This window comes from Macrotis lagotis, chromosome 3 (assembly GCF_037893015.1).
Source record: "Macrotis lagotis isolate mMagLag1 chromosome 3, bilby.v1.9.chrom.fasta, whole genome shotgun sequence".
NCBI classification, from domain to species: Eukaryota; Metazoa; Chordata; class Mammalia; order Peramelemorphia; family Peramelidae; genus Macrotis; species Macrotis lagotis.
The window spans coordinates 129,495,053-129,519,549 of NC_133660.1; the positions used below are offsets into that span (position 1 = coordinate 129,495,053).

General features: G+C 36.2%; 2 protein-coding genes across 3 annotated transcripts in view; one reads left to right on the top strand and one right to left on the bottom strand.

The window, feature by feature from the left end:
- CLGN (calmegin) overlaps window positions 1-12,418 on the top strand; it is an 83,758-nt gene extending 71,340 nt beyond the window's left edge. For both annotated transcript variants that reach the window (XM_074229266.1, XM_074229265.1), the window contains exons 12-15: window positions 4,878-4,997; window positions 5,164-5,323; window positions 7,507-7,607; window positions 11,879-12,418. In XM_074229266.1, the coding sequence (XP_074085367.1) occupies window positions 4,878-4,997; window positions 5,164-5,323; window positions 7,507-7,607; window positions 11,879-11,959 (462 nt within the window). In that variant the 3' untranslated portion in view covers window positions 11,960-12,418. The remainder of the gene's footprint in view (window positions 1-4,877; window positions 4,998-5,163; window positions 5,324-7,506; window positions 7,608-11,878) is intronic.
- A 2,788-nt stretch (window positions 12,419-15,206) lies between these two features.
- SCOC (short coiled-coil protein) lies at window positions 15,207-22,983 on the bottom strand. Its single transcript, XM_074229267.1, is given in 6 exon segments — window positions 15,207-16,566; window positions 18,326-18,409; window positions 18,503-18,571; window positions 22,861-22,880; window positions 22,882-22,932; window positions 22,934-22,983. Coding segments are annotated over 6 exon segments (402 nt in total). The 5' UTR covers window positions 22,969-22,983; the 3' UTR covers window positions 15,207-16,423.
- Between the last annotated feature and the right edge of the window lie 1,514 nt (window positions 22,984-24,497).

Below are 24,497 nucleotides of genomic sequence, written 5' to 3' on the forward strand. Positions count from 1 at the left end.
ACAAAGTTTATGTGACTAGGATTTCTCTCTTTACTGGCTCTTATATGATTTAAAATATTTTAAAATACTTTCTTGATATTTTATTTTTCCAATTACATGTTGTGAAAGTTTTTCAGCTTTTATCCACTTGCATATTTATAAGTTTCACATTTTTCTACCACCTTTCCTTCCCACTCCCCCTCCCCTCAGCGGTGAAGAGTCTGGTAAAAGTTGTACATGTACATGTGTGTTTAACATGTTTTGTGCTTGAGGAAATAGGACTAAGGGAAAAGAGAGAAAACCATGAAATAGAAGAAAAATATTAAAGAAGTTTCAAAAAAAGTGAAAAGTGAATATAGTATATATTCAGATTCTGTGGGGTTTTTTGGTTTGGTTTTGTTTTTTCCTTCTGGATGTGGATGGCCTTGTCCTTAAAAAGCCTCCTGGGTTATCCTAGATCTCTGATTGCTGAGAGGACCTGTATCCATCATAGTTAACATCTCAGAATGTTATTGTTAATGTGAAAAATGTTCTCTTATGTGTCAGTAATTTCAAGGTTCTACATTTTATCTGTAAAATGTAACTTACTTTTTTTACAACAAAAGTAAAATGTTGCTTTAAAATATGTCTTTTATTAAGATTTACTCCCCCTATTTCTCACAAGAATAACAGTTGGGAGTATTTGTCACAATACAACAGAAATGTTAGTAACCAGATTCATGTAAGGGCTTTTAGTGGTCCTCATGAATTCATGACTTTGTACTGCTCACATTACACTCCATCCTTTCTGTAGTTTGGTGGATAGAAGAGGAGGTAAACTAAACAGTAGTTCTTGGCAATAGCTGGGATGTGTTTTTATAACAATGGAATTTGCATAGCTAGGGAATTGAAGGTAAAACTTGAAGCCAAATAGGAAAGATGGAGTGTATGGAGAAGGGCTCTTTAAAATGTAAAACTTGGTGCCATTATCTGTGGAGGCTCAAACATATATGTTGTGAAGGTACAACACCGTAATTTTTTCCATTTGGTCTGCATTTTGATTCTGAAAAGAAATCTGGCTTTGCCCATTTCTTATTAAATAAAACTTGTTAAAAAAAAAAAAGAAAAATGTTCTCTTGGTTCTGCTCCCTTTGCTCAGCATTAGTTCATGTAATTCTTTCCATGCTTCTCCAAAGTCAGACCACTCTTGATTTCTTATAGAAAAATAATACTCCAGTACATTCATATACCATATCTTGTTTAGCCCTTCCTCAATTGATGATCATCCCCTCAATTTCCAATCCTTTGCCACCACAAAAAGTTGTTATAAATATTTTTGAACATGTGGAAATTTACCCATTTTTTATGATTCTTTTGGCTATTTGCCTAGAATTAGCATTGCTAAGTCAAAGGGTATGATGGGTTTTATTGCTCTTTGGGCTTGGTTCCATATTGCTCTCCAGAGTGGTTGGATTATTTCAAAACTAATGCATGCAAAAACAGTGCATTAATGTCCCAATATTCCCACATCCTCGCCAACATCAATCACTTTTCCTTTTTGTCATCTTAGCCAATCTGATAGGTGTGAGGTAGAACCTTAGTTGTTTGAAATTTCATTTCTCTAATCAATAATGATTTGGAGCATTTTTTCATATGATTTAGATAGCTTTAATTTCTTCATTTAAAACTGCTTGTTCATATCCTTTGACCATTTATGAAGTGGAGAATCACTTATAACCTTATAAATTTAATTCAGTTCTTTAAAATATCTTACCCATCAGAATTTCTTGTTCTTAATTAAAAAAAATTCATATACAAGTATTTTTCAAAACTAATGTTCTCCCTCTTGAAATAAAACAAAAATCAAATCCCTTAATACAGCTTCCCATAGATGATGAAAAAGGATAAAAACATCACTTGCCCTGTTTGTGGTGGCAAAGAATTGGAAATCAAGTAAATGTCCTTCATTTGGGGAATGGCTTAGCAAACTGTAGCATATGTATGTCATGGAACACTATTGTTCTATTAGAAACCAGGAGGGATGGGAATTCAGGGAAGCCTGGAGGGATTTGCATGAACTGATGCTGATTGAGATGAGCAGAACCAGAAAAACACTGTACACCTGATCAGCAACATGGGGGTGATGATCAACCTTGATGGACTTGCTCATTCCATCAGCGCAACAACCAGGGACAATTTTGGGCTGTCTGCAATGGAGAATACCATCTGTATCCAGATAAAGAGTTTGAACAAATTTCAAGGAGTATTCCCTTTAATTTAGGGAGGGAAAAACAGATATCTTATTGTCTGATCTTGTTATCTCTTATACTTCTTGTTTCTTCCTTAAGGATATGATTTCTCTCTCATCACACTCAATTTGGATCAATGTACAACATGGAAACAAAATAAAGACTGACAGATTGCTTTCTGGGGGGGCAGGGAGGGAAGTAAGATTGGGAGAAAAATTGTAAAACTCAAAACAAAAAAAAATACAGCTTCTCATAGTCTGTCAAAACAAATTCCTACCTTATATATGTTAAGATAATTTTAGCCACATTTTAGGAATTAGATGTTTCATCTTCATTCTTATGACTTGTTTATCATTTTATAATTCTAGAGTATTTCATAGTTATTTTTCTCCATAATGTTATCATTATATAAATTGTCCTCAATATTCTGCTCACTTCACTGTCCATCATTTCATAAAGGTCTCCCCAGTTTCCTCTGAAATTATCCATTTCATCATTTCTTATGGAACAGTAATATTTCATTAAGTTTATATACCACAATTTATTTACTTATTCCCAAATTGGAGGACAATTCATTAGTTTACAACTTTTGGCACTATGAAATTAGTTGCCAAAAATACTTTTGAACATAAAGACCTTTATCTCTTTTTTTGATTTTTTTTTTCTTGGGGGAAATAAGAATAGTATTGGTATAACTGAGTGAAAGGGTTTTCACAATTTGGTATCTTTCTGGGCAGAGTTCAGAATTCCTTTCCAGGGATGACTTTAGGAAATCCATTTTTCTGTCAGCAGTACACTAGTGATATTGTTTTACCACAGTTCCTCCACTTGCCATTTTCCTCTTATGTCATCTATTATGTCTATTAGAGTTCTTCCCCTGAAAACTGCCTGTCTAATCATATCTTTTCACCATTTATCAATTGGGGAATAGCTCTTAAGCTTATTAGTTTGGAGCAGTTCCTTTTGTATGTATTGTAAATGAGAACCCCATCAGAGGAACTTTTTTGCAAAGATGTTTTTTCCCCAATTATCTGTTTTACTTCTAATGTAATACTATTTTATATTTGTGTAAAACCTTTAAAATTTTACATAATTAAAATTTGTCCATTTTATCTTCTATGGTTCTGTTACATATTTAGTCAATAGATTCTTTCCCTGTTCTTAACTCCAAAAAGTAATTCCTTTCTTGGTCTTCCAAATTTGTTTGTATGTGACTTTTTATATCTGTTTAAAATTTATCTTGTCATGTTGTGTGAAATGTTGGTCTCAACCTAATTTCTGCCATACTTATGTCCTGTTTCCCAGCAGTTTTTGGTGAGATTATGATTTGTTTCCTAGTAACTGGGTTCTTTGGGTTTATCACACACTATGCTACTGTGCTTGTTTGCTTCTGTATGGTATATACCTAATTTGATCTGACAATTCTCTCCCTTTTTAAAAAAAAAATTTTTCAAAGCATTTGAATGATAGATGCTTTGTAATATGTATAGTTTGAAATCTGGTACTGATCCTTTTCCTTCAATACTTCTTTTCATCGTTATTCTTGATATCCTTGACCTTTTGTTCCGCCATATAAATTTTATTATTATTTTTTCTGGTTCTATAAATACTCCTTTGCTAGTACAATTGATAAAGTACTGAATAAGTTAATTTAGGTAGTATTGTCATTTTTATTATATTGGTTTGACCTAACCTTGAGTAGTTAATGTTTCTTGAGCTATTTTGCTCTTTTTCTTCACAGAGTGTTTTATAGTTAATCATAATATTTCCTGGATGAACCTTGGTAGATTCTATGGTATAATATATAGCTTTTATAGTTACTTTGAACTTTTTTAGTTCTTTCTGGATTTTGTTGTTTAAATATGGAAATGCTGATGATTCATGTGAATTTATCTTGCATTCTATAACTTGGGTGAAGTGATTAATTATTATTTTAATTTGTTAGTTCATTCTCTCTACCATCATAGCATCTGCAGAAAGTGAACATTTTGTTTTCTCTTTCTATATACTTATTCCCTTAATTTCTTTTTCTTATTTTATTGCTATAACTAGTTAAATAGTAGTGGAGATAATGGATATCTGTTCTTTATCCCCTGATCTTATTGAAAAGGCCTTTAACTTTTTCCCATTACACATAATATTTACTCTTAGAATTAAATACTGTTTTCTACATTAATGAATTTATTCCTATGAGTATAGAGTTTTTGATAGAAATGAGGGTTTTATTTTGTCAAAAGCCTTTTTAGAACCTAATGATATAGCTTTGATTATTAATGATTTTTTACATTTATATTCTTCCTCATATTGATCTGACATGTTCTGCAAAGATTTTTTTTCTACAATAATATTAAATTAAATTATAATATTAGAACTTAAGTTAGAGTACCTGAGTTCCAATCCGGCCTCATACACTTAATAATTACTGTGTGGCCTTGGGCAAGCCACTTAACTCCATTTGCCTTGCAAAAAAAAAAAAAAAAACTTAAGTTATAATAAAACTTGTTTTTGATTTAAAAATTTTCTTAATAAGTATATTATGATATAATAAAACACTCTTTTGCTCATATATTCTTTTACCTACCTGTCTTGGTAAAATCAAGTGTCTCTATCTGTTTAACAAGAAAAAATTTTGAAATATGACCATTCTTTTCCTTTCTCCCCCCTCTGTAGCCTGGTGTATTCACTCAGTTGCTGACTGCTGCTGAAGAGCGGTGGTGGCTTTGGATCATTTATGCCTTGACAGCAGGGCTGCCTTTGGTCTTGATTGCTTTATTTTGCTGGCCAAGAAAGGTAATAAATGGATAGGATTTCTTTTCTCAGTTTTTTCATTTTTTAGGAATTTCTGTTGGCATTATTAAGTGATTTAAACTTTCTGAAAAATTTTAATAATATTTCATTATTGGTGTGACACTAGTTACAAGATGTAATGAAATTAGCTTTATGTTAACCACTACAGAAAAAAAATGAAAATGCAGGATACAAAAAAACTGACATACATAAGCCCCAGACAAAAGGAGCCCTAGAACAAGAAGTGAAAGAGGAAAAGGCAGCCCTAGAGAACACTACAGACCTGGAAGAGGAAAAAGAAAATCAAGATGATGGTGAAATTGAAAAAGGTAAGTTGATAGTGATTTATATGAGGAGTTAGCTGTATAAAAAAGATGAGTGTTATCTGATCAGTACTAGTTTTGATATTATCTGTAATAATTCACATATATAGATCCACCTTAGCTCATAGGCCAAAAGTCAGAGGCAGAAGAGGAACATATTGCTTAAAGCAATTCTAGTCATAGTGGTCTGAGAGGCCTTTCTATGGTTTTGGTGATATGTGGCTGGTGACAGTCTCCTTCCCATTGACCATCTGTTGCTTCCTGTGCCACTTGGCAAAGAAAAAGATATTTTCTGGCTTGACAGGACTGAGATCTAAAGTACTTAGATCTCATTAGCAACTCCTCTTAGAAGACTTAAAAGAAATGCATTTTGGATGTCTTGAAATATTTCAAAGGATCTTTTATTCAGACCTGGAAGGAATATTAGAGGCCATCTAATTCAACCCCTTCTATTTACAGATAAGAAAATGAAGCCCAGAAAGACTGCAGTATTTTACCTATAAATTATAGCTCAATAACTAGTATTAGAGCCAGGATTTGAAACTGGAAACTCATCCCAAATTTAGCACACCTTTCATTGTAGCACTTTGAAAAAAGTGACTCTACAGTTTGCTATCTCCAGGTGGCAGAACTAGAACCTTTACAGCAAGTGCAAAGCAACCATTACAGAAGTGTAAAGAATTGTAAGAAAAAATTTCATAATAGCACTAACAAATGGAAATATTACTTCAAAAAGGGAACAAGTTACTTTATATTTAGTGAGTTAACCATCAGTTGGAATGTCCAATAAAATGCTGTATAATATGAAATATATTGTAGAGAGGATTAATGAAGGTAGGTGGGATTGAATTAGGTGACTTCTAGAATCCCTTACAATATTAACTTGCCAGTGAGGCTAGAAATTCCTAGTATTCTGACTTCCCAGGAGCAAATTTAATTGGGTGAATTTCCAGAGATACTAGTCAAATTTCTAGGGTTTTACCCTTAGTTGTTTTAAGTGGATTTGTTTATTATATGGACCCATAAGGAGGCAAGAAAAGTGCAGATGTAATGGATGCCAAGGAGCTACTGTTTAGGGGAATTGGATCATAAATAAATAGCTTTCAGTGGCAGATGCCACCAACAAATGTCCTCCTGTAGAACATGATGTCCACTGTTCAAGGATTGCTGGAATTTTCTTCCTACCTGCTCTCCCTAAAACTAGTCTAATTGAACATGCTAGATCTGAACCAAACCCTAGGTCCTAGTGTCTCTTCACTTCATACTGTTCTGATTACTTATAATTTGAAGGAACTCTCTGAGGTCTGCTGTAGGTCTAATCTTGAACATGGTATCAGCCCCAATGCCAAAAAAGGTGGTTTAACTCCAATGTCCTGGCAGGTTTTGGTTTCAATAAAATTATTCATTTTGAAACATTATTTTGATATTACCTTCATGCTACATAGTTTATTTCCTGAGATAAAATATGAATGAGAAATAAAAAAAAATAAGAGTTTGTTAATTTAATTATCTCCTGTGTCCTTAAGAATTGTTTTTCTTTTGTTTTTATTTTTATATCAGCATTAGTAGAACTTGAAAATAGAAGGGTGCTAAAGAGGAATTAATTCATTTAGATGAGCTAGAATTAGGATAAAGAGTAGCAAATATTTAAGGCATTAGAAGTAAATATAGAGTGACAAGTAATCTAATGTTTATACATCTAGGAAGATATTCAAATTTTAGAACACATGGAATGTTAATATGTTTTACTTGTAAATCAAAATAAGATATGCCCTTGAATTGCTCTTCTATTATCTTATTAATGCTTCAGGAGAAAGATATGGGGTTGAAGCTTGAATTTTTGTGTTTACAAGTGGATTTTTGCTATCTAGTAATAATAGAAAAGAACATTGGAATCTAAGAATCAATGGATTTCCAGCTCTTACTTTTGTGTTTTTTCTTTTGGACAATTGATATGGTATTTAAAGCTATCCTTTAGATAGATACCTGATACTTCAAATATGAATAATTTGTACCAAAATTTATGACAAAAGACAATGTTTAGCAAAATAAAAAAGGTTATTATATTTAACAAAGAAAATTTTTGAATGGACAGATTTGTTTTAAAAAATGTTTTTTTATATTTACTCTTGTGTTATTAAAATGTAGCTCTGAGTTTATAGTGAATCATTTCTTGCCATCTATTCTAGAAGAAGATGAAGAAACTGAAGAAAAGAGTGAAGAAGAAAATGAAACTGTGGAAGGTCCGGAAGAAGGCAATAAATCCAACAAATCTGGATCAGAAGATGAGGTGAGCACTTTAATAGGAAGAAATAATTTTGATTTGAATTGGTCGTGGATTCTTAAAAATAGGCTTAGGAAAAAGAATTCTAATCAATTTTTCATCATACTTTCTCTTAACATTCCAAGAAGCCTTCATTATTGATGTAAATTTGTCTTCAAGGAAGTTAGGAAAATATTGAGGGTAACATTATCTTAATTCCTATTACAACAGTGAGGATGCTTAGTCATTGATATAGTTTGTACTGTACCCATTTTTAAAATAGAAGAACTGTACTAAAGAGTTTTTTTGGTAAAGTTTTTTTTAATGGGTTTTTTTTTTTTGGTTTTTGAAAGGCAATGGGGGATAAGTGACTTGCCCAAGGTGTCACACAGGTAATTATTAAGTGTCTAAGGCTGTATTGTTTTTGATCTTAGAAAAACCATTTTTCTCTAATGAGAGGTGTGAAAATAGATTTGTTTTTTAATGACAATGTCTTATTGACATATATTAGGAACATGGCTCAATATATATTTATTGGACACTTTGTACCTAGAGAACTGTGTTTGGTATTCATAAACCTTTTTATATGGATTTTTGCCCAAGGATTTTTAGTATGACATTTATTTTGCCTGTCATGGAGAGAGCGCTGGACTAGAGTCACTGCCCCACCACTCATTCACAGTGTGGCCACATCCATAAAATGGTGACAGTAATACCTGTTTATACCTTAACAGGGTTATGAGAATCAAAGAAAGTATCTGTTGAAGCATTTGGTGTGCGATGTCAGTTTTTTTTTTTTTACTAAAAAACATTTTGTATCATCATTTGAAATGGAATTACATTAATAATCATCTCTTTAATTAGAGTACTTAGTCCTTTAATAATTAGTACTTAAAAAGGGTAGCTCCCTACTGGGATTTTTTTTTTTTTTTTGCAAGGCAATGGGGTTAAGTGGCTTGCCCCAAGGCCACACGGTTAGGTAATTATTAAGTGTCTGAGGCTGGATTTGAACTCAGGTACTCCTGACTCCAGGGCCAGTACTCTATTCACTGAGCCACCTAGCCACCCCTGGAATTTTTTTAAAAAATCAAATATCACTGAAACCACAAATAATTCAGTTCATAATTCTGAATAAAATTGCATTTTAAATTTTTTAAATAAGTTAATAAGATAAGCTATTTTTCTGTTACATATATCTGGATGAAGTCAATTAAGTTGCATCAAAGTGGTATAGAGATAGCAGTAAAAATAGCACACAGATGATTCTTCTGATGAGGAAATTTCCCTTGACAGTGCAGGCTTGTGCCTTCATAGCTTCTCTAGGGTTGCTTTGATGCATCCCACAAGTGTTAGAGAAGTACTTGTCCCTCTGGGCCACGCTGCCTTCCAAAGATGAAAGGCATCAAGCTGGGCTCTTGAGAATCCAATACATCCACCTCTGCCATTCTATAGGTGAAAAAACAAGGCATGGACTTATCAATGAAAAGTATAGTAGTGTAGTGGTCTGATAGAAGCTTCTTTGTTCCCTTTATTTCAGTTTAATAAGTACTGATTAGGCACCTATGTTAGAACCTGATGGCTACATGTTGGGGATATCATAACAAAAACCAAAAAAATCCCAACCTTCCAGAAGCTTACGTTTTGTTAGGGAAAATGTGAGAAATGTATTCACATGTAAAAATTAGGAATTGAAAGGGATTCTTGAGGAGATTAGAGTCTTTGTATTTGAAGAGGAAGAGTACACTGATAGCTAAAGAAATCAGGAAACACTTCATAGAGAATTCAACCTTTGAACTAAGCCTTAGGAATAATTTAAAGGTAGACTTGGAGAAGGGAATAAATGAAGGTATGGAGAAAAACTGTATACAGATAGGAGGTGGGTGATAGAACACCAGGTTCTTTGGGATAGCTAGTAAAATCCATCTTCATCCTGGGAAAGTCACTTCACCTTTTTGCCCCAGTTTCCTTAACCAAAAAATATAAATTATAATAGCACATACTTCTCAAGGATAGTGTGAGGACCAAATAAGATAACTACCTGGCTTCTTTGAGCATTAAGGCAATTTCTATGGTCTGCCTCCTCAACCACACAATAGAAATAAGATGAGAACCAGACAAATGGAAATGGGATGCATTTTTCCCTGATCCAGAAAAAGATTCTAAACAGCTTGACTGAATGATTAAGATAAGGGACAAGATGAATAGAACTTGTAAACTCAGGTGTGAGGTAATCTATAGACTGATAAGGCCCTGTTTGCAGAAGGCATTGAGGATATTCATTAATTGATGCTGCTTATTGTTATCTCATTATAAAAGAACTCTTGAGAATAGCAAATAGTAGGAAACTGTAGCCAGCAACTGGAACTGTGTCAGTTATTTGTATTTGACTACTACCTCCCACAATCTTCCCTCTCTTCTGTCACTCTCCCCCTTCTTTCTCTGATTCACCCCCTTCCTGTCCTAACTTTCCTCTAGGGTAAGATAAATTTCTATACCCAATTGAGTGTGTATGTTATTCCCTCTCTGAGCCAATTTTGATGAGACTAAGGGTCACTCACATCTCAGCTCCCCTCCTCCACTCCACTGGAAAAGCTTTTTCTTGTCTTTTTTATGTGAATTACCTTCCCCTTTCCCTTTCATATTCAGCTCCTATCTGTGCCTTGTTTACATATGCTCCTCCTGCCCTAGAAATGTGAAAGTACATATGAATTATCAGTATCATCTTCCCATGCAGGAATACCAGCAGTTCAACATCATTAGGTCCCTTATGATTTGCCTTTCCTATTTGTCTTTTTATACTTCACTTGAGTCTCATATTTAAAGATCAGATTTTCTGTTCAGTTCAGATCTTTTATCAGGAAAGTTTGTAAGTCCTTAATTTCATTGAATGTTCATCTTTTTTTTTCCCCCCTGAAAGAATTTGTTCAGTTTTGCTGGGTAGGTAATTCTTGGTTGTAATCCAAGCTGTTTTGCCTTCCAGAATATCACATTCTAAACCCTACAATCCCTTAATGTAGAACCTGTTAAATGTTGCTAATTGAATTATTTCTTTCTGACTGCTTGCAATATTTTCTCCTCGACCTAGGAGGAATGGAATTTGGCTATAATATTCCTGGGAGTTTTCATTTTTGAGATCTTTTTCAGGAAATTATTAGTGGATTTTTTCAAATTCTATTTTACCCTCTGGGTTCTAGAATAATCAAGCATTTTTTCTTAATAATTTCTTGAAATTTGATATATAGGCTCTTTTTTTTTAATCATGGCATTTAGGTAGTCCAATAATTCTTAAGTTATCTCTCCTCAGTATATTTCCAGGTCAACTGCTTTTCCAGTAAAATCTTTTACATTTCTATTTTTTTATTCATTTGATTTTTATTGGCTTCTTAGCTTCTATTTGCCTCTTTTAATTTTTAAAGAATTCTGAGAAGAATGAGTTTTTGTGTGTCCTTTTCTATTTGACCAATTTACTTTTTAAGAAATTCTGTTTTTCAATGAATTTTTGTATATTTTTCTCCATTTGGTCAAGTTCTTTTCTTCATTGAATTTTTTTTTTCCGGTTTTCGCAAGACAATGGGGTTAAGTGGCTTGCCCAAGGCCACACACACAGCTAAGTAATTATTAAGTGTCTGAGGTGGGATTTGAACTCAGGTACTCCTTGACTCCAGGGCCAGTACTCTATCCACTGCGCCACCTAGCCGCCCCTCTTCCATTGAATTTTTGGGCATCTTTTACCATTTAGCCTATTTTGGAACTCGGTTTTTGAAAAATGAATGTTAAAAATTGTCTATACATATAATTGGGAAAAAAATTTTAAAAAGAACCTTACTTTCTATTGTTAAAATTGCTGTGAATGACATGGAAAATTAATTCAAAATGAATGGAATCTAAATATAAAGTCAATCAATAAGCATTTATTAAATACCTACTAAGTACTAGAAATACAAAAATAAAAGCAATATTGCCCCTGCTCTCAAAGAAATAACATTTTAATGGGGGAAGATGGCATTTGCTTAATATAAGTATATATAGAAGACACAAAAAATGATTATAAGATATTTTTGGCTGGCAGGCATTAGTAGTCATGGGCATCAGTTAAGTTTTCATGAGAAAGTAGTGCTTGAGTTGAATCTTGAAGGAAACTTGGAAGGAATTCCAAAGGTCAGAGGTGAATAGGGAGTTCAGTCCAGCTATGGAAGATGGCCAAAGCAAAGTGCTTGAAAACAAAATCAATCTATTTTCTTTTTTCTTAAGATGAAAAATACTTGAAAACAGAATTAATCTATTTTCTTTTTTCTTAGATGAAAGAAGCTGATGAAAGTACAGGTTCTGGAGATGGACCAGTAAAGTCAGTACGTAAAAGAAGAGTAAGAAAAGACTGAAATACTTTTCAAAAATTTTTTTTAATTCCTGAAAGAGAAATTTGGCATGCCATCATAGATATGCCAATCATTGGACTTGACTCTTTCTCCACCTCCTGCTCCCAATAGCCAGTCTCTTTATTCTTAAATTTTTCTTTAATCTTCCTTTTGAGGAGAAACACTTTCTGAAGTTGCCTGGTGTTTTAGTTTAGAATAAAAGAAAAATGGCAAGTTGAATAACAGATTTAAGAGCATAATATCATTAGAATTTATTTAGTCATTTGGAGGTAACTTTTAGTTCTTTAAAACACGTAACAAATGAATATCTTCTCCACTGCAATTGGACAGATTAGTTTGTGTTTTGCATTCACTGAAAATGGCAAAACTGAGCACAATTAGTTATATATTGCCTACTCAAAAGTGGGATGGGGTTTTTGATTGTACAGAACTAAATGTAATAAAGATTTTTTTGCAGTTTTATTTGGTTCTCAACAATTTAAAGTATTTGTTCATGGCCTACATTTACCTAGTTTGTGTCAAGTTTATGGTTATGGTCAGTTGTTAACAAGTAAATTTGTTAAATTACTATAAATTATTATTAATAACAAGTAGTAATTTAAGAGGTGCTTTGTTGACAGACAAGTTGACTTGTCTGAGTGTCATTCATGGAATCACTGGTTATTGGTGCAACATATCTTACATTTGAATGGAAAGATCTTAAATTTTATTAAAGAGAATGGTGTACAGATTAATTTTTCAAGCTTTTATAGTTTTGAGCCAGAATGACCTTACTCTGTTGGAAAAATATTTACTAAATATTCATTGCTCTTAATAAAAATGAAAAAAAATATTTTCCTTTTCAAGAGATAAATTATTGTGGGGAAAGCTTTTGAATATTTCTGTTTAGCTGGTCATTCTAGATGTTGGTGGCTGAACAAGAAAGACATCAGTCACAATTAATTTAAAATTTTTTTGTACTGTTTAAGATTTCAAATCCTTTTCATATAGTGACATTGTCCCCTGAAGTGAGTAGGGCAGATATTTTATTACCATTTTAACATGTCTTAAATTATAGTTGTTTGTCCAGTCACATGCTAAGTTATATTAAAATGTCTTTTTTTAACTATTTCAAGACCTTTTGTTTTCTTTCACATCTAGTTATATCCTTTAATTAAAATGAACTATTGCTTTAAAAAAGCAATTCCTAATTGAAAAACCTTTTACCATATATTGGATTCCTCCATTTTTTCCATAAATTTCATTTTTGTACAGTGTTCTTAATACTAATGGGAACCTATTTTCCCTTTATAATAAGATTGAAAATAATTGTCATATACTGAATTGGTGGTGATTATTAACATAGAATCTTAGATAGTTTATAGTCAGCCTCTTTGTTTTGAAAGGACTTTCTCCAAACTAAATAATGCTCTGGGATTTTCTCTAGAGTGGATATAAATTTAGAATTATAAATGAAAATCTTTTTTAAAAAAAATGAACCTCTACAACTTAGGGAATTATTCACACTTGCTCATTCTATGCCTTAATATTTTATTTTTTCAAAGTCTTACTAAAGTTTTATTTGCCTAAGTTATAATAGATTTGCTCCCATTATTATTTTTGATCAAGCTAATGAGGGCCTACAGAGACTTGATTGGAGGGGACATTCTTAAGATTCTATGAATGTTTAGTCCTGAATGATAGTTGATTGGTTCAATAGTTATATTTCTGTACCAGTTGTATTGCAGTACAGTAGACATATCCAAGTTTGTCATGTATTTTTAATCTAAAGGTATAGCTTTCCTTTTACCACCCAACTAGCCTTTTTGTTTTAAATTGGTTTGCATGTCATTCTATTCTCAAATAAATGAGTAAAATAAGTACATTTTGCTTTTTCTTTTGAATTGGCCTTTAAGTGGAGGCTTTTTAACTTGACAAAGATAAGCCTTAGCTAGGTTTTCCTTATTTTAAGAATAGCCTTGATTTGATTTAAATTTACTTGGTACAAAAGACTGAATTTCACTTAGAATATAATCATAATACTGAATAAATCATTTGCTAAACTTAATCATTACAAATGAAATTTAGGTTAATGGTCCAGTTAATGCACCAGTGTTCTGATAATATATTAAATTACTAAGTTATTTAGCATTCATGCACAATTTTCTTTCAGTTTCCGTTCGAATCTTACCTGTATTAGAGTTGTTTGACCAAATACCTATTCATAATGTTTCTATAAATTATAACATCATTAACACCTAAAACACTAGAAACTAACATGCCTCCTTAAGTAAAGTATACACTGAAGTAAACTATTGGAGAATTCCTCTTGTGACACAAACATATCCCTCTTTTTCTTTTTTGCCACTAAGGGATTTAATTGGCTCTTAACTGTTATCAAACTAGCATTTCTTTCTCTCCAGCTTTTTTTCCTAGGTCCTTCCTACTATTTTAGCAACCTCCTCTAAGATTCTTTGTACAGTTTATAGTCTCAGAGCAGCCATCATAATAACCAGAAATAGCATTTTCTGGTTATTGTTCACAGCCCATTAGTGCATTATTGAATGAATATAAAATCTTTGTCTTCTAAACTATATGACAGAAATCTGAAGGCAAATTTAGTAAAAAACTAATACATTTTAGATTAGAGTAGAAAATTTTCATTTTATGTATACCATGGAAACAATGTAAAGATTCACAGATTGCCTTCTGTGGGGGTGGGGGGAGGGAAGTAAGATTGGGGGAAATTGTAAAACAAAATAAAAAAAGAATAAAAATAAAGAAAATTTTCATTTTAGATGTTGACAAAAAGGAAACTTTCTGATAACTTAAGAGTTTCAAGAAAATTTTACCTTAAAAGTCTAAAATTATGCATCAGAAATAAACTAGATGAAAATAGTAATGGTATAGTTTGCTAAATTAAAATCATTCACAAGGATGTTCAGCAGCCCATATGGTTGTGTTGCAGTATTGGTTCAGCCGGGTAAGCAGCAACTGATTGGCAGCATCTGACCAGAACCACAATCTCACTAGAAATGGTTTACATGTTTGTTGATAGAAATGAGAATGAGGGAATCCTGAAGGTTGTGGCATATACTGGACATTTTAGAGAAAAATAAGACACACGTTTTGATTACCACATTAAATCACACAAAAATTTTTTTTAAAAAGTTTTTATTTAACAGAAATTCAGAATTGGCAATACAGTTTAAAGTGTTCATAAATTAGATAAAAGTTCACAAATGGGATGCAAAATGTTTACTTTGATGTATATATATCTTTGTATACACACACACACACACACACACGCACACACTACACACACAGCTAAAATCACTAATTTCTTAGCCATACAAAAAAAAACACTCCTTGATTAAAAGTGGCTCTATCTAATCTAATAAAGCCAATATTTAAACTGACAATCGTAGGTTCCCCTTCCCTTTGCCATCACTAAAATATCTTTACACTGAATTCTCAACAGATACTCAGATCCCCTTGCTAAAGTGGAATCTGTACTAGAATTAATTTTTTTTTAACCAAAACATGCCTGAAACCCAAATGGTTGGGTTTGAAAATAATTTAAGTTCAAAATATTAAGCAAAACCTTGCCATTTTAAGCATGTAATACTGATAAATTCTAAAAATTTTTTGCAAATGTGACTTCCTGGACACTGGAATGGACAGTTAGACTTAAACAACTTACTATACACTCCTACTATACTTTCTCTGAAATGACACCTCAACCTGAATAAAGAGACTAGACTTCGGCAAGGACTGGGATGGATTTGGAGTTAATTTGTTTATAGTTTGCTCATATATTTACTTTTGAGATGTAATCTGGAATTATTTTTGTGAAATGTGTTACTATTATGATTATGCGTAACAAATTTCTCACATCAAATAAAGGTTCTTAATATCCTTTGTCTATTTTCTTTAGTCTATTAGAGACAAGCCAAGAGACCTAACTCATCAAATTATATATGTCCCAGTTGAAAAAAGTTTTTATTTAGTTCTATCTAAATAGGTATATAGATTAAGTGACCACATGTTAGGGTAAGTGGTGATGAGAAGATAATAATGAAAAGAGGCACAAGATGGTTGGCAAGTTTGATAAAGCTATACATTTTAGAATATGATTTTGGTCACTTTTCCACAAAACAGAAGTTATTTTATTAACTTCTAGCTTTAAGTGATTCTGTTATACAAGTTAGCCATTTGCTTAACCCTACAAATTAAATCCAATAATGACAAACATTTATCTTCATATTTTCTTAACAAATATATGCAATTCTAATATTGTCTACAATGTTTACACATTTCGAAGTCTAACATATACATAAACTCACTGGTACCTCCAATTATGTTAGTGGTCTCAACTTGCCTATGCCACAAACTAGTGTTTTTTAATCTGTAGAGAGCCTATGAAGATTGAAAAGGAGAAAAGCAAGCCCAGCAGCAATACTAAGAAGTAAATCAGGGACCAACTCCTTATTTCCTTTTGCTTTTTGTGTCAGTTGTCTGGAAAACGCTAGATGCAGACATAAGGTTTTCTATATATTGTCCAAGAACTTGGTTTTCTGATTTCAGTTTCAGATTCTCTTCCTTGACTGCATCTACTCGTGCAGAAAGATCTAACCAAAAAATTTTAAGACAGCAACAGTTTAATATATGAAATAAATGTGGAATTGTTTCAGTCAGTAGTAAATGTTTATACATTTTTCATTGTGATAACTCTTTTCTCATTTCAGTTCAGAGACAACAAAAAGCTGACAAAGAAGTTCTTAATTACCTTAACACCAGAATGTATTTTTAGTAAAACTATATTTGCTAACCTAAAAAAAATGCTTTTTAAGCATATTGAATTTTGAGACTGGCCCAGGTAACCGTTTTTTTTGGAAGGGAATGCTGCAAAGCTTTTTAACTTACAGATATAGAAATGCAAAGGTTAAATTTATCAACAAATGGTCATTATTACATTCAAATAATGCTCAGATAGGCCAATAACATCCCAGAAAAGTAATGCAGTATTATAATAAATATTAACTCCATTTTATTCAAGCTATGTTGCTTTCTTGACAAGCATATCTTTTCCCATTTAGCCACAGTATACATATTTTATATTAATTTTCAAAAGATTCTCAATGGATGCCTATACTAAGAACTGCAATGTAATAAAATTTTACTTTGCTACAATATGTCTAAAATCTCAACAATTAGGGTTAAAAGGTAAGTTAGAAAGGTATTAAAATAAAACCCATGGATTTAACAGCTCAGTCACTTTACATTTGTCTAATCATAGGCAAGTCACAATCTCTGAACTTCAGTCTCCTTATCTATAAAGTGGTGGTAAATAAAACTTCCACTACCTCATGAGCAACCTTGAAGTTTGTAAGTTTTAGGTTCAAGTCACTACTCCAACCAACCCATGCTGGCTGACTGTGACCCCCTGGGGGGGGGAAGAGCAAATCATTCATTCTCTCAGTGCCCATCACAAATCTTAAAACTTGCATAGAAGGTATTACACTGGTATGATTTCTTCCTATACCAATGAAATTATTCAATCCCGAACCCTAAAGTCACTTCATCTGGAAATCATATTAATTTTTAAAAACTTCACAGATTAAAAATGTTCCATGCATTGTCTTTATTTTCTAGATACTTTGTTGGCTGGATTAGTTGAGAAAATAGAGAATAACCGAACTTTTTTACAATTTTCCTAGGAAAAGTATTAGTAAAAATACCCCTCCTTCATGGACCTTGATAAATGTTAACAAAGAATTTTTTAAAATTCAGCTACCTTTTTTGTGTAAGACAAAATGAGAAATGAGTTCCAAATATACAAGATCAAATCAAGAACTCAATTCAATAAAAATGAATATTCATGAAGCAATTTTATGTTATTTCTTTTGAACCCCACAACAAGCCTGTTAGGCCATTACAGGTAATATTATGACCTCTGGTCACTCAACTAAGAGTCAAGGATAAATTTTAATTCATGTCTCTCCTGACTGATGTCCTACTCTTTTTACTATGCTACCACTGAGATGCCATTTTCCTTTTTCCCAAATAGCTAATGCTGACTTGTGAAGGGGACAAAAAGTAAGCAATGAATTTTACAACAATATGTTAAATGTCTTTTTTGGAAGGGTTTTTAAGGTATTCCTCTAATCATATGTACAGTGTCAATGAATCCTGTTGATTACACCTTTGTTCAAAAAAAAATTAATATGCAAGTTTCTGGGGTGGCAGCACAGTGGATAGAGCACTGGCCCTGGAACAAGGAGTACCTGTGGCCTCAGACACTTAATAATTACCTAGCTATTCGGCCTTGGGTGAACCACTTAACCCCATTGCCTTGCAAACACCTACAAAAAAGTGCAAGTTCCTAACCTTCAAGTGTGTGCTGCAGTTCCAACACCTGATTTATAAGTCGTGTTTTCTCTTCCAATTCCACCTGATTCTCAGCCTCAACAGCTGTGGTTAAAAGAAAAAAAATTAAGATAATTGTTATGGAGCAAAATAAAGCCATTAAACAATGAACCCCAAGGATAAAAATAGTAACCATACCATCCATGTCAGCATTCATCCTCTGAGAATGTAAACTTTTCCTTGAATATAGGATCTTTGATGAATATTCTGCAGAAGTGAAAAAAAAAGGGCATGCTTGTGTAAGAAAAACTTATTTTAATTGTAAAAAAAAAATAGTCATTGGTTTCCTTATTGCATTATATGACTATAAGACCTGGTGAAATGATTAGAAAGGTGGCCTCAAGGCCAAGATTTGGTGCTTTTAAAAACTAAGTCAGTATGCCTCCTTTTTTGTGAGATGGGAGTTTGTTCATCTACAAATTCATCATAGTAGTGGTTTTGAGATACCAGTCCCTATCCCTATTCCATCATATGACCAAAGATCCTTTTACTCTTGAATATAGGCTGTTTCTGTATAAAGGCCCAAACAAAAATGGGAGCATGGGGGAGGGGAGAAAAAAAAGGAAATGAATTGAGTAGATTCAGCTTTGCAGTCTTTGGCAGAGGATTCAGTAGACAATGTCAAAAAGCAATATGGCTTGAATAAAGTTGATGTTAAAATATTACATTTTTTTCTAGGATATTTTTGGTCTATCTTAGCATTATGTGAATATAATAATGGCCACTTACTGAGGAGAGAACAAAGCATCAGAGCCATCCATTATAGGGCCCTTGGAAAATTCCTTTGCAACTGAAGTTGCCACTGAGTTTTATCTTCACTCTCAACATATTTGTACTTAAACATTACAACTTCTAATACAAATAGTGCTCTCATATATGGATTTAAAAACTAAAATGCAACTGAGGGTATATATAACAAATCACCATTCAAAATTTATATTTAATAGTTAATGGAATATATTTGCCTTATTTTATTATAAAATTAAAATTAGGCTTCAGTAACTTCAGACATTAAAAATATGCCAGACTGTAGGGAAGGAAAAGTCTCAACCCCCTAACTGATTTTTTAGAAGGCCTACGTATTTAACCCTACCACCCCCCTCAAGGTTTCTATTTGTTTTCCTAAAGTTTTCTCCCCGATCTTCCCATTTCTCCATTCCTTATTATTTGCCCATTGCCAGATCCCTGCCCTGTCCCATCCTTTATGTAGAAAAGTAACCCATCAATCTTTCTTGGACTTCTTCCCTCTCTATATCTTTGATGATTTCATCAGCTCCCAAACATTCAACTAACCAACCCCTGAAAACCTGGAAGAGATCCTGGTGATTAATTCAGCTCTCTCAACTTAAAACAAGTGAGGAAAAAAGCCCAGAGGTGGCAGTCCTGTGACTTCATTGGGCTCTATGATTTTTTACATCACCTAGAAAGTCCTGAGCTTGGTACTCACATTACCAAAGGAAAGGAATTTTTGTAGAAACGTAAATTTCAACATCTTTAAAACACTCCCCCCCTTTCCCTAACTTCTTTAAATCTGCTGAAAATACCATCTTTCCAGTCACCAAGATCTACAACTTTGGAAACAGCTTCAGCTCTACCCTACAGTTCTACCTCTTCCTAACCAATTGTCAAGGGCAGCTTTGTGTTGTAGTGGATAGAGCACTGGTCTTGGAGTCAGATGGGAGTAAACTTAACTCTGCCTCCTCTCCCTATCACCTCCTAAACAACCTATTCTGCTTTTGCACAACTTTATTGATTATAATTTCTGAGGCTTTTTTGTTTCTTAGTTTTTGCAAGGCAATGGGGTTAAGTGACATCCAAGGTCACACAGCTAGGCAATGACTAAGGCTAGATTTGAACTCGGGCCCATGCTCTATCCACTGCACCACCCAGCTGCCCCTGTCTGCCTCCTGATTCCTATCAGGCCACTGCATCCAGATGGCTCTGGAGGAGAAAGTGAGGCTGATGACTTGTCATGACCCTCTACAAGAACTAAGGTCCAACAAAAAGTACCAATTATTAAGTCTCATCGGTTCTATCTCAAATCTTTCCCTTTCACTTGGACCATTACAATTGAGCCTCAATCTTCAGTCTCTCTCCTCTATAATCTATCTTCCATAAATCTGCCAAACTGATGTCACTAAAGTATGGGTGAATCCCATGAATCCCATGCCATTTCTCTAGAGAAGTTCCAGTGACACCCAACAGGTGATTAGTCTGATTAGTCCTCTCTTTTACATGTCAAGCCCTTTATACTCTGGCTCTGGTCTATCTTTCTGGATTTGTGGCACATTTCAATATGTGCTCTGTACATGCAAACTGGTCTATTTGCTGTTCTATAAAAAGTCATTCTATTTTTCATCATCATCTTGAATCTGTACAGTCCACATGCCTGGACTTGACCCCCTTTTATAGTCCCTATTTTCTCTTGAAGGTCAACTCAAGTATTTCTGTAGGAGGCCGGCTACATTATCTTGTTACTTGTTCTTTAACAACTTAATTTGCATCTATTTTGTATCTCCCTATCTGTGTTGATGTTTCCCCAAAAAAAATATCAGCTTGAATTCGGAAATGATTCCCTTTTCTCAGCTTTCAGCACAGTGCTTGGTGGGTAGCCTTGTTGGATGAACTGAATAAGTAATATTAAATGTTTTACCAAAGATTATTCCTATATGGAAAAATTCCAACAACCTAACTGCAGAAATAAATATTTGTTTCCAGACTGAAGTCAGTCAATAAGCATTTATGAAGTGCCTGCCATGTGCTAAGGGATATGCATGTAAAGAAAGGTAAACAAAACAGTCCCTGCTCTAAGGAACAAGGGTACCTTGTAAAAAAAGGAAGTATGGCAGTCATCTTTCTTGTTAGACTGAGAACTTTAGAATCTTCTACAGTGATTGTCTTTTGTGACGTGATTCAACATTTGGTTTGCTTTGAACATGTTGGGTACAGCATTTTATGTGTTCAATATTCATTGGTAGTTTTGAAGGTGATCACAATAGCTGTCCTAGGATCATAATTGGAGCTAGAAGAACAATTCCCTTATTTTAAGAGATAAAGAAACTGAGGCCCACAGAGATTAAGGGGCTTGCCTAAAGTTCCCAATGTGCTAAGCAGCAGTCATGTGAAAGAACTGTAAGAATATTCATAACTTACTTGCAAAATGACAGGAATATTTTGCTTGTTAAAAAATTCAGGCTTAGTTAAGTTTTTGTGTGTATATACCTTCCAGTGATGAACTTTTGAGAATGCTAAATTAATGATCACTACAATGACATGAGGCCCAATTCTTACTTATCCAATATATAAGTGGGAAATGTTAGTAAGACAAAAAATTTATCTTAAATATAAGAAGACACTAATTCTAAGATGATTTGGAATTTTTGGTACTATTACTTTGGAAGTGTTCTGGATGGTCATTTTGATCAAGAATGAATACTTTTAGGGTGGCTAGGTGGGGCAGTGGATAGAGCACCTGCCTTGGAGTGAGGAGGATCTGAGTTCTAATTAGACCACAGACACTTCACTGCCTAGCTGTGTGACCCTGAGCAAAAGGCTTTAACCCCATCGCTTTGAAAAAAAGAACATTTTTGAAACCTTTAGGTTTTTTTTGCCAGGCTTGTCCAAGGCCACACGGCTAGGTAATTATTAAATATCTGAGGCCGCATTTGAATTCGAGTACTCCTGACTCCAGTGTTCTATCCGCTGCACCACCTAGCCGCCCCTAAAAATTTTTTTTTAAAAAAAGGAATACTTTCTTTTTTAGGTTTTGCAAGGCAAATGGAGTTAAGTGGCTTGGCCAAGGTCACACCGCTACGTCATTATTAAATTATTAAGTGTCTGAGGCCCTGAAAAATGCAATACTTTCTACAGGTGTTCTCATCCCTCTCCTCATGTCCACTTTCAGCCAACCTTAGGCGTCACATAATAACTCAAAATGCAATTAGCCTGGGCAGCGGAGGGCACGGAGCACCAATTCGGCAAGAGTCCCTTTCTGCCTATAGGTTTCACCGACATTCCTTGCAATAAAAAAAGGGTCTATTATCGCTTTCCGCCAGGCATTACCAAGCGGCGTCCTTTAAAGCGGCGTGGCATCACGCCGTGCTGGCGCCGCCGCAGCCCGCTTCCTACAGAGGCGCGTGCCCGCCCGCCCGCCCGGGCCCGTCCGCCCGCCCGGGCCCGGCCTCCCGCCGCGGCCCCTCCCGCGCCGCCGGCGGGCCCCGCCTCTTTCCCCGCCCCCCCAGCCGGGCCGGGGAGCTCCCGGGGGCCTCGGCATGAGGCGGGGGCCGCGGGGGGCGGCCGGCCCGGCCTCAGTTTCTCAGTTTCCCCTCCTCGGCGTCGCCGCCCCGAGGCCCGCGGCGGGGTGCCCGCCCGCAGCGCCCTCCCGCCCCCGCCGCGCCCCGCCGCCTCGGCCGCCCCCGCCCCCACCCTCCTCCGCCGCTCCCGGCCCGGGGCCGCGGGGCTCGTCCCCAGGCCGGCCCGGCCCCGCGGGGCCTCACCTGCCGCCGGAGGCGCCGGGGGGAGGGATCAGACGGAGCCGAGGTCCGCAGCCCGAGCCGGAGCCCAACCACCAGCGCCACTGGGCCGCCTCCCGCTCCACTGAGCATGCGCCCGCCGCCGGCACCGGCCCTCCCCCGCCCCCACGCCTCTCCCAGGGCCGCCTGCGCGCCTGCGCCTCGGCCGTCTGACGCGCCGCGCCTCGCCGCGGCTTTACCTGCGGCCGCTTCTCCCGAGGCTGCGGCTGTCCCGGAGCCCCAGGCGGCCAAGGAGCGAGAAGAGGAAAACAGCGAGGCGGGACCGAGCCGCGGCCGGCCAATCAGGACGGAGAGCCTCGGGGCGGGGCCAGGCAGAAGCCCAGCCGCGCCCACAGGGACGCGCCGGGAGGCTGAGGCTGCGGCCCGGGCTCCGCCCCGCCGCGCCCCGCCCCCACCCGGCCCCGCCCCGCCCCCACCCGGCCCGGCCCCGCTTCTCGGGAGCCGCTGCCCTGCGCCCTGAGAGGGCGGGGCCCAGGGCCGCCCCGGGCCGGGCCGGGCCCCAGGCAGCGGGGCTGGCGGGCCGAGGCCGGGCCGGGCCGGGCCCCAGGCAGCGGGGCTGGCGGGCCGAGGCCGGGCCGCACACAGCCCTGCGCGCGCCCAGGCCCGGGCCGGAGCTCGCGGACTAGTGGCCCATCCCGAGGTGGCCAGTGGGCGCCAGGGGCAGAGCGCTCCGGCCCCGGGCGGCCCCTGCAGCCCCCGCCCCAGGGGCGCTCGGAGCGCGGCCTCGGGCTCCCTTCCAGGGAGCTCATGACGCCACAATTATCTTCATAATAATGCATTTTCATTTCTTTTTAAAAATTTTTTAGGTTGTTTTTTTTTTGCAAGGCAATGGAGTTAAGTGGCTTGCCCAAGGCCACACAGCTAGGGAATTATTAAGTGTCTGAGACCGGATTTGAACTCAGGGCCGTTGCTCTATCGCCACCTAGCCGCCCCCATTTTCATTTCTAATGGTAAATAATCCATAGGAATAGCTCATATGAACAAAAGTTTGGGGGGGTTCTCAGGTTTTTTATAAAGATTTTATCTATTTTTGAGTTTTACAATTTCCCCTAATCTTACTTCCCTCCCCCCACCACAGGCAATTTGCCAGTCTTTACATTGTTTCCATATTGTACCTTGATCCAAATTGAGTGATGAGAAAGAGAAATCACGTCCTTAAGGAAGAAACAAAGTACAAGAGATAACAAGATCAGACAATAAGATAGCATTTTGGGGTTCTCAGTTTGTAAGAATGAAAAGGGGTCATGGGAGTGATGATCAACCTTGATGGACTCACTCATCCCTTCAGTGCAACAACCACGGACAGTTTTGAGCAGCTATCTACGATGAAGAATACCATCTGTATCCAGAGAAAGAATTACAGACTTTGAACAAAGACCAAAGACTATTACAGTCAAGTTGGGGGGGGGGGTGTTATTATTATGATGATGTAATTTTGCTGTCTCATACTTTATTTTTCTTCCTTAAGGATATGATTTCTCTGCCATCACATTCAACTGACATCAATGTATAACCTGGAACCAATGTAAACACTAACAGAATGCCTTCTGTGGGGGTGGGGGGAGGGAAGCAAGAATGGGGGGAAATTGTAAAACTCAAAA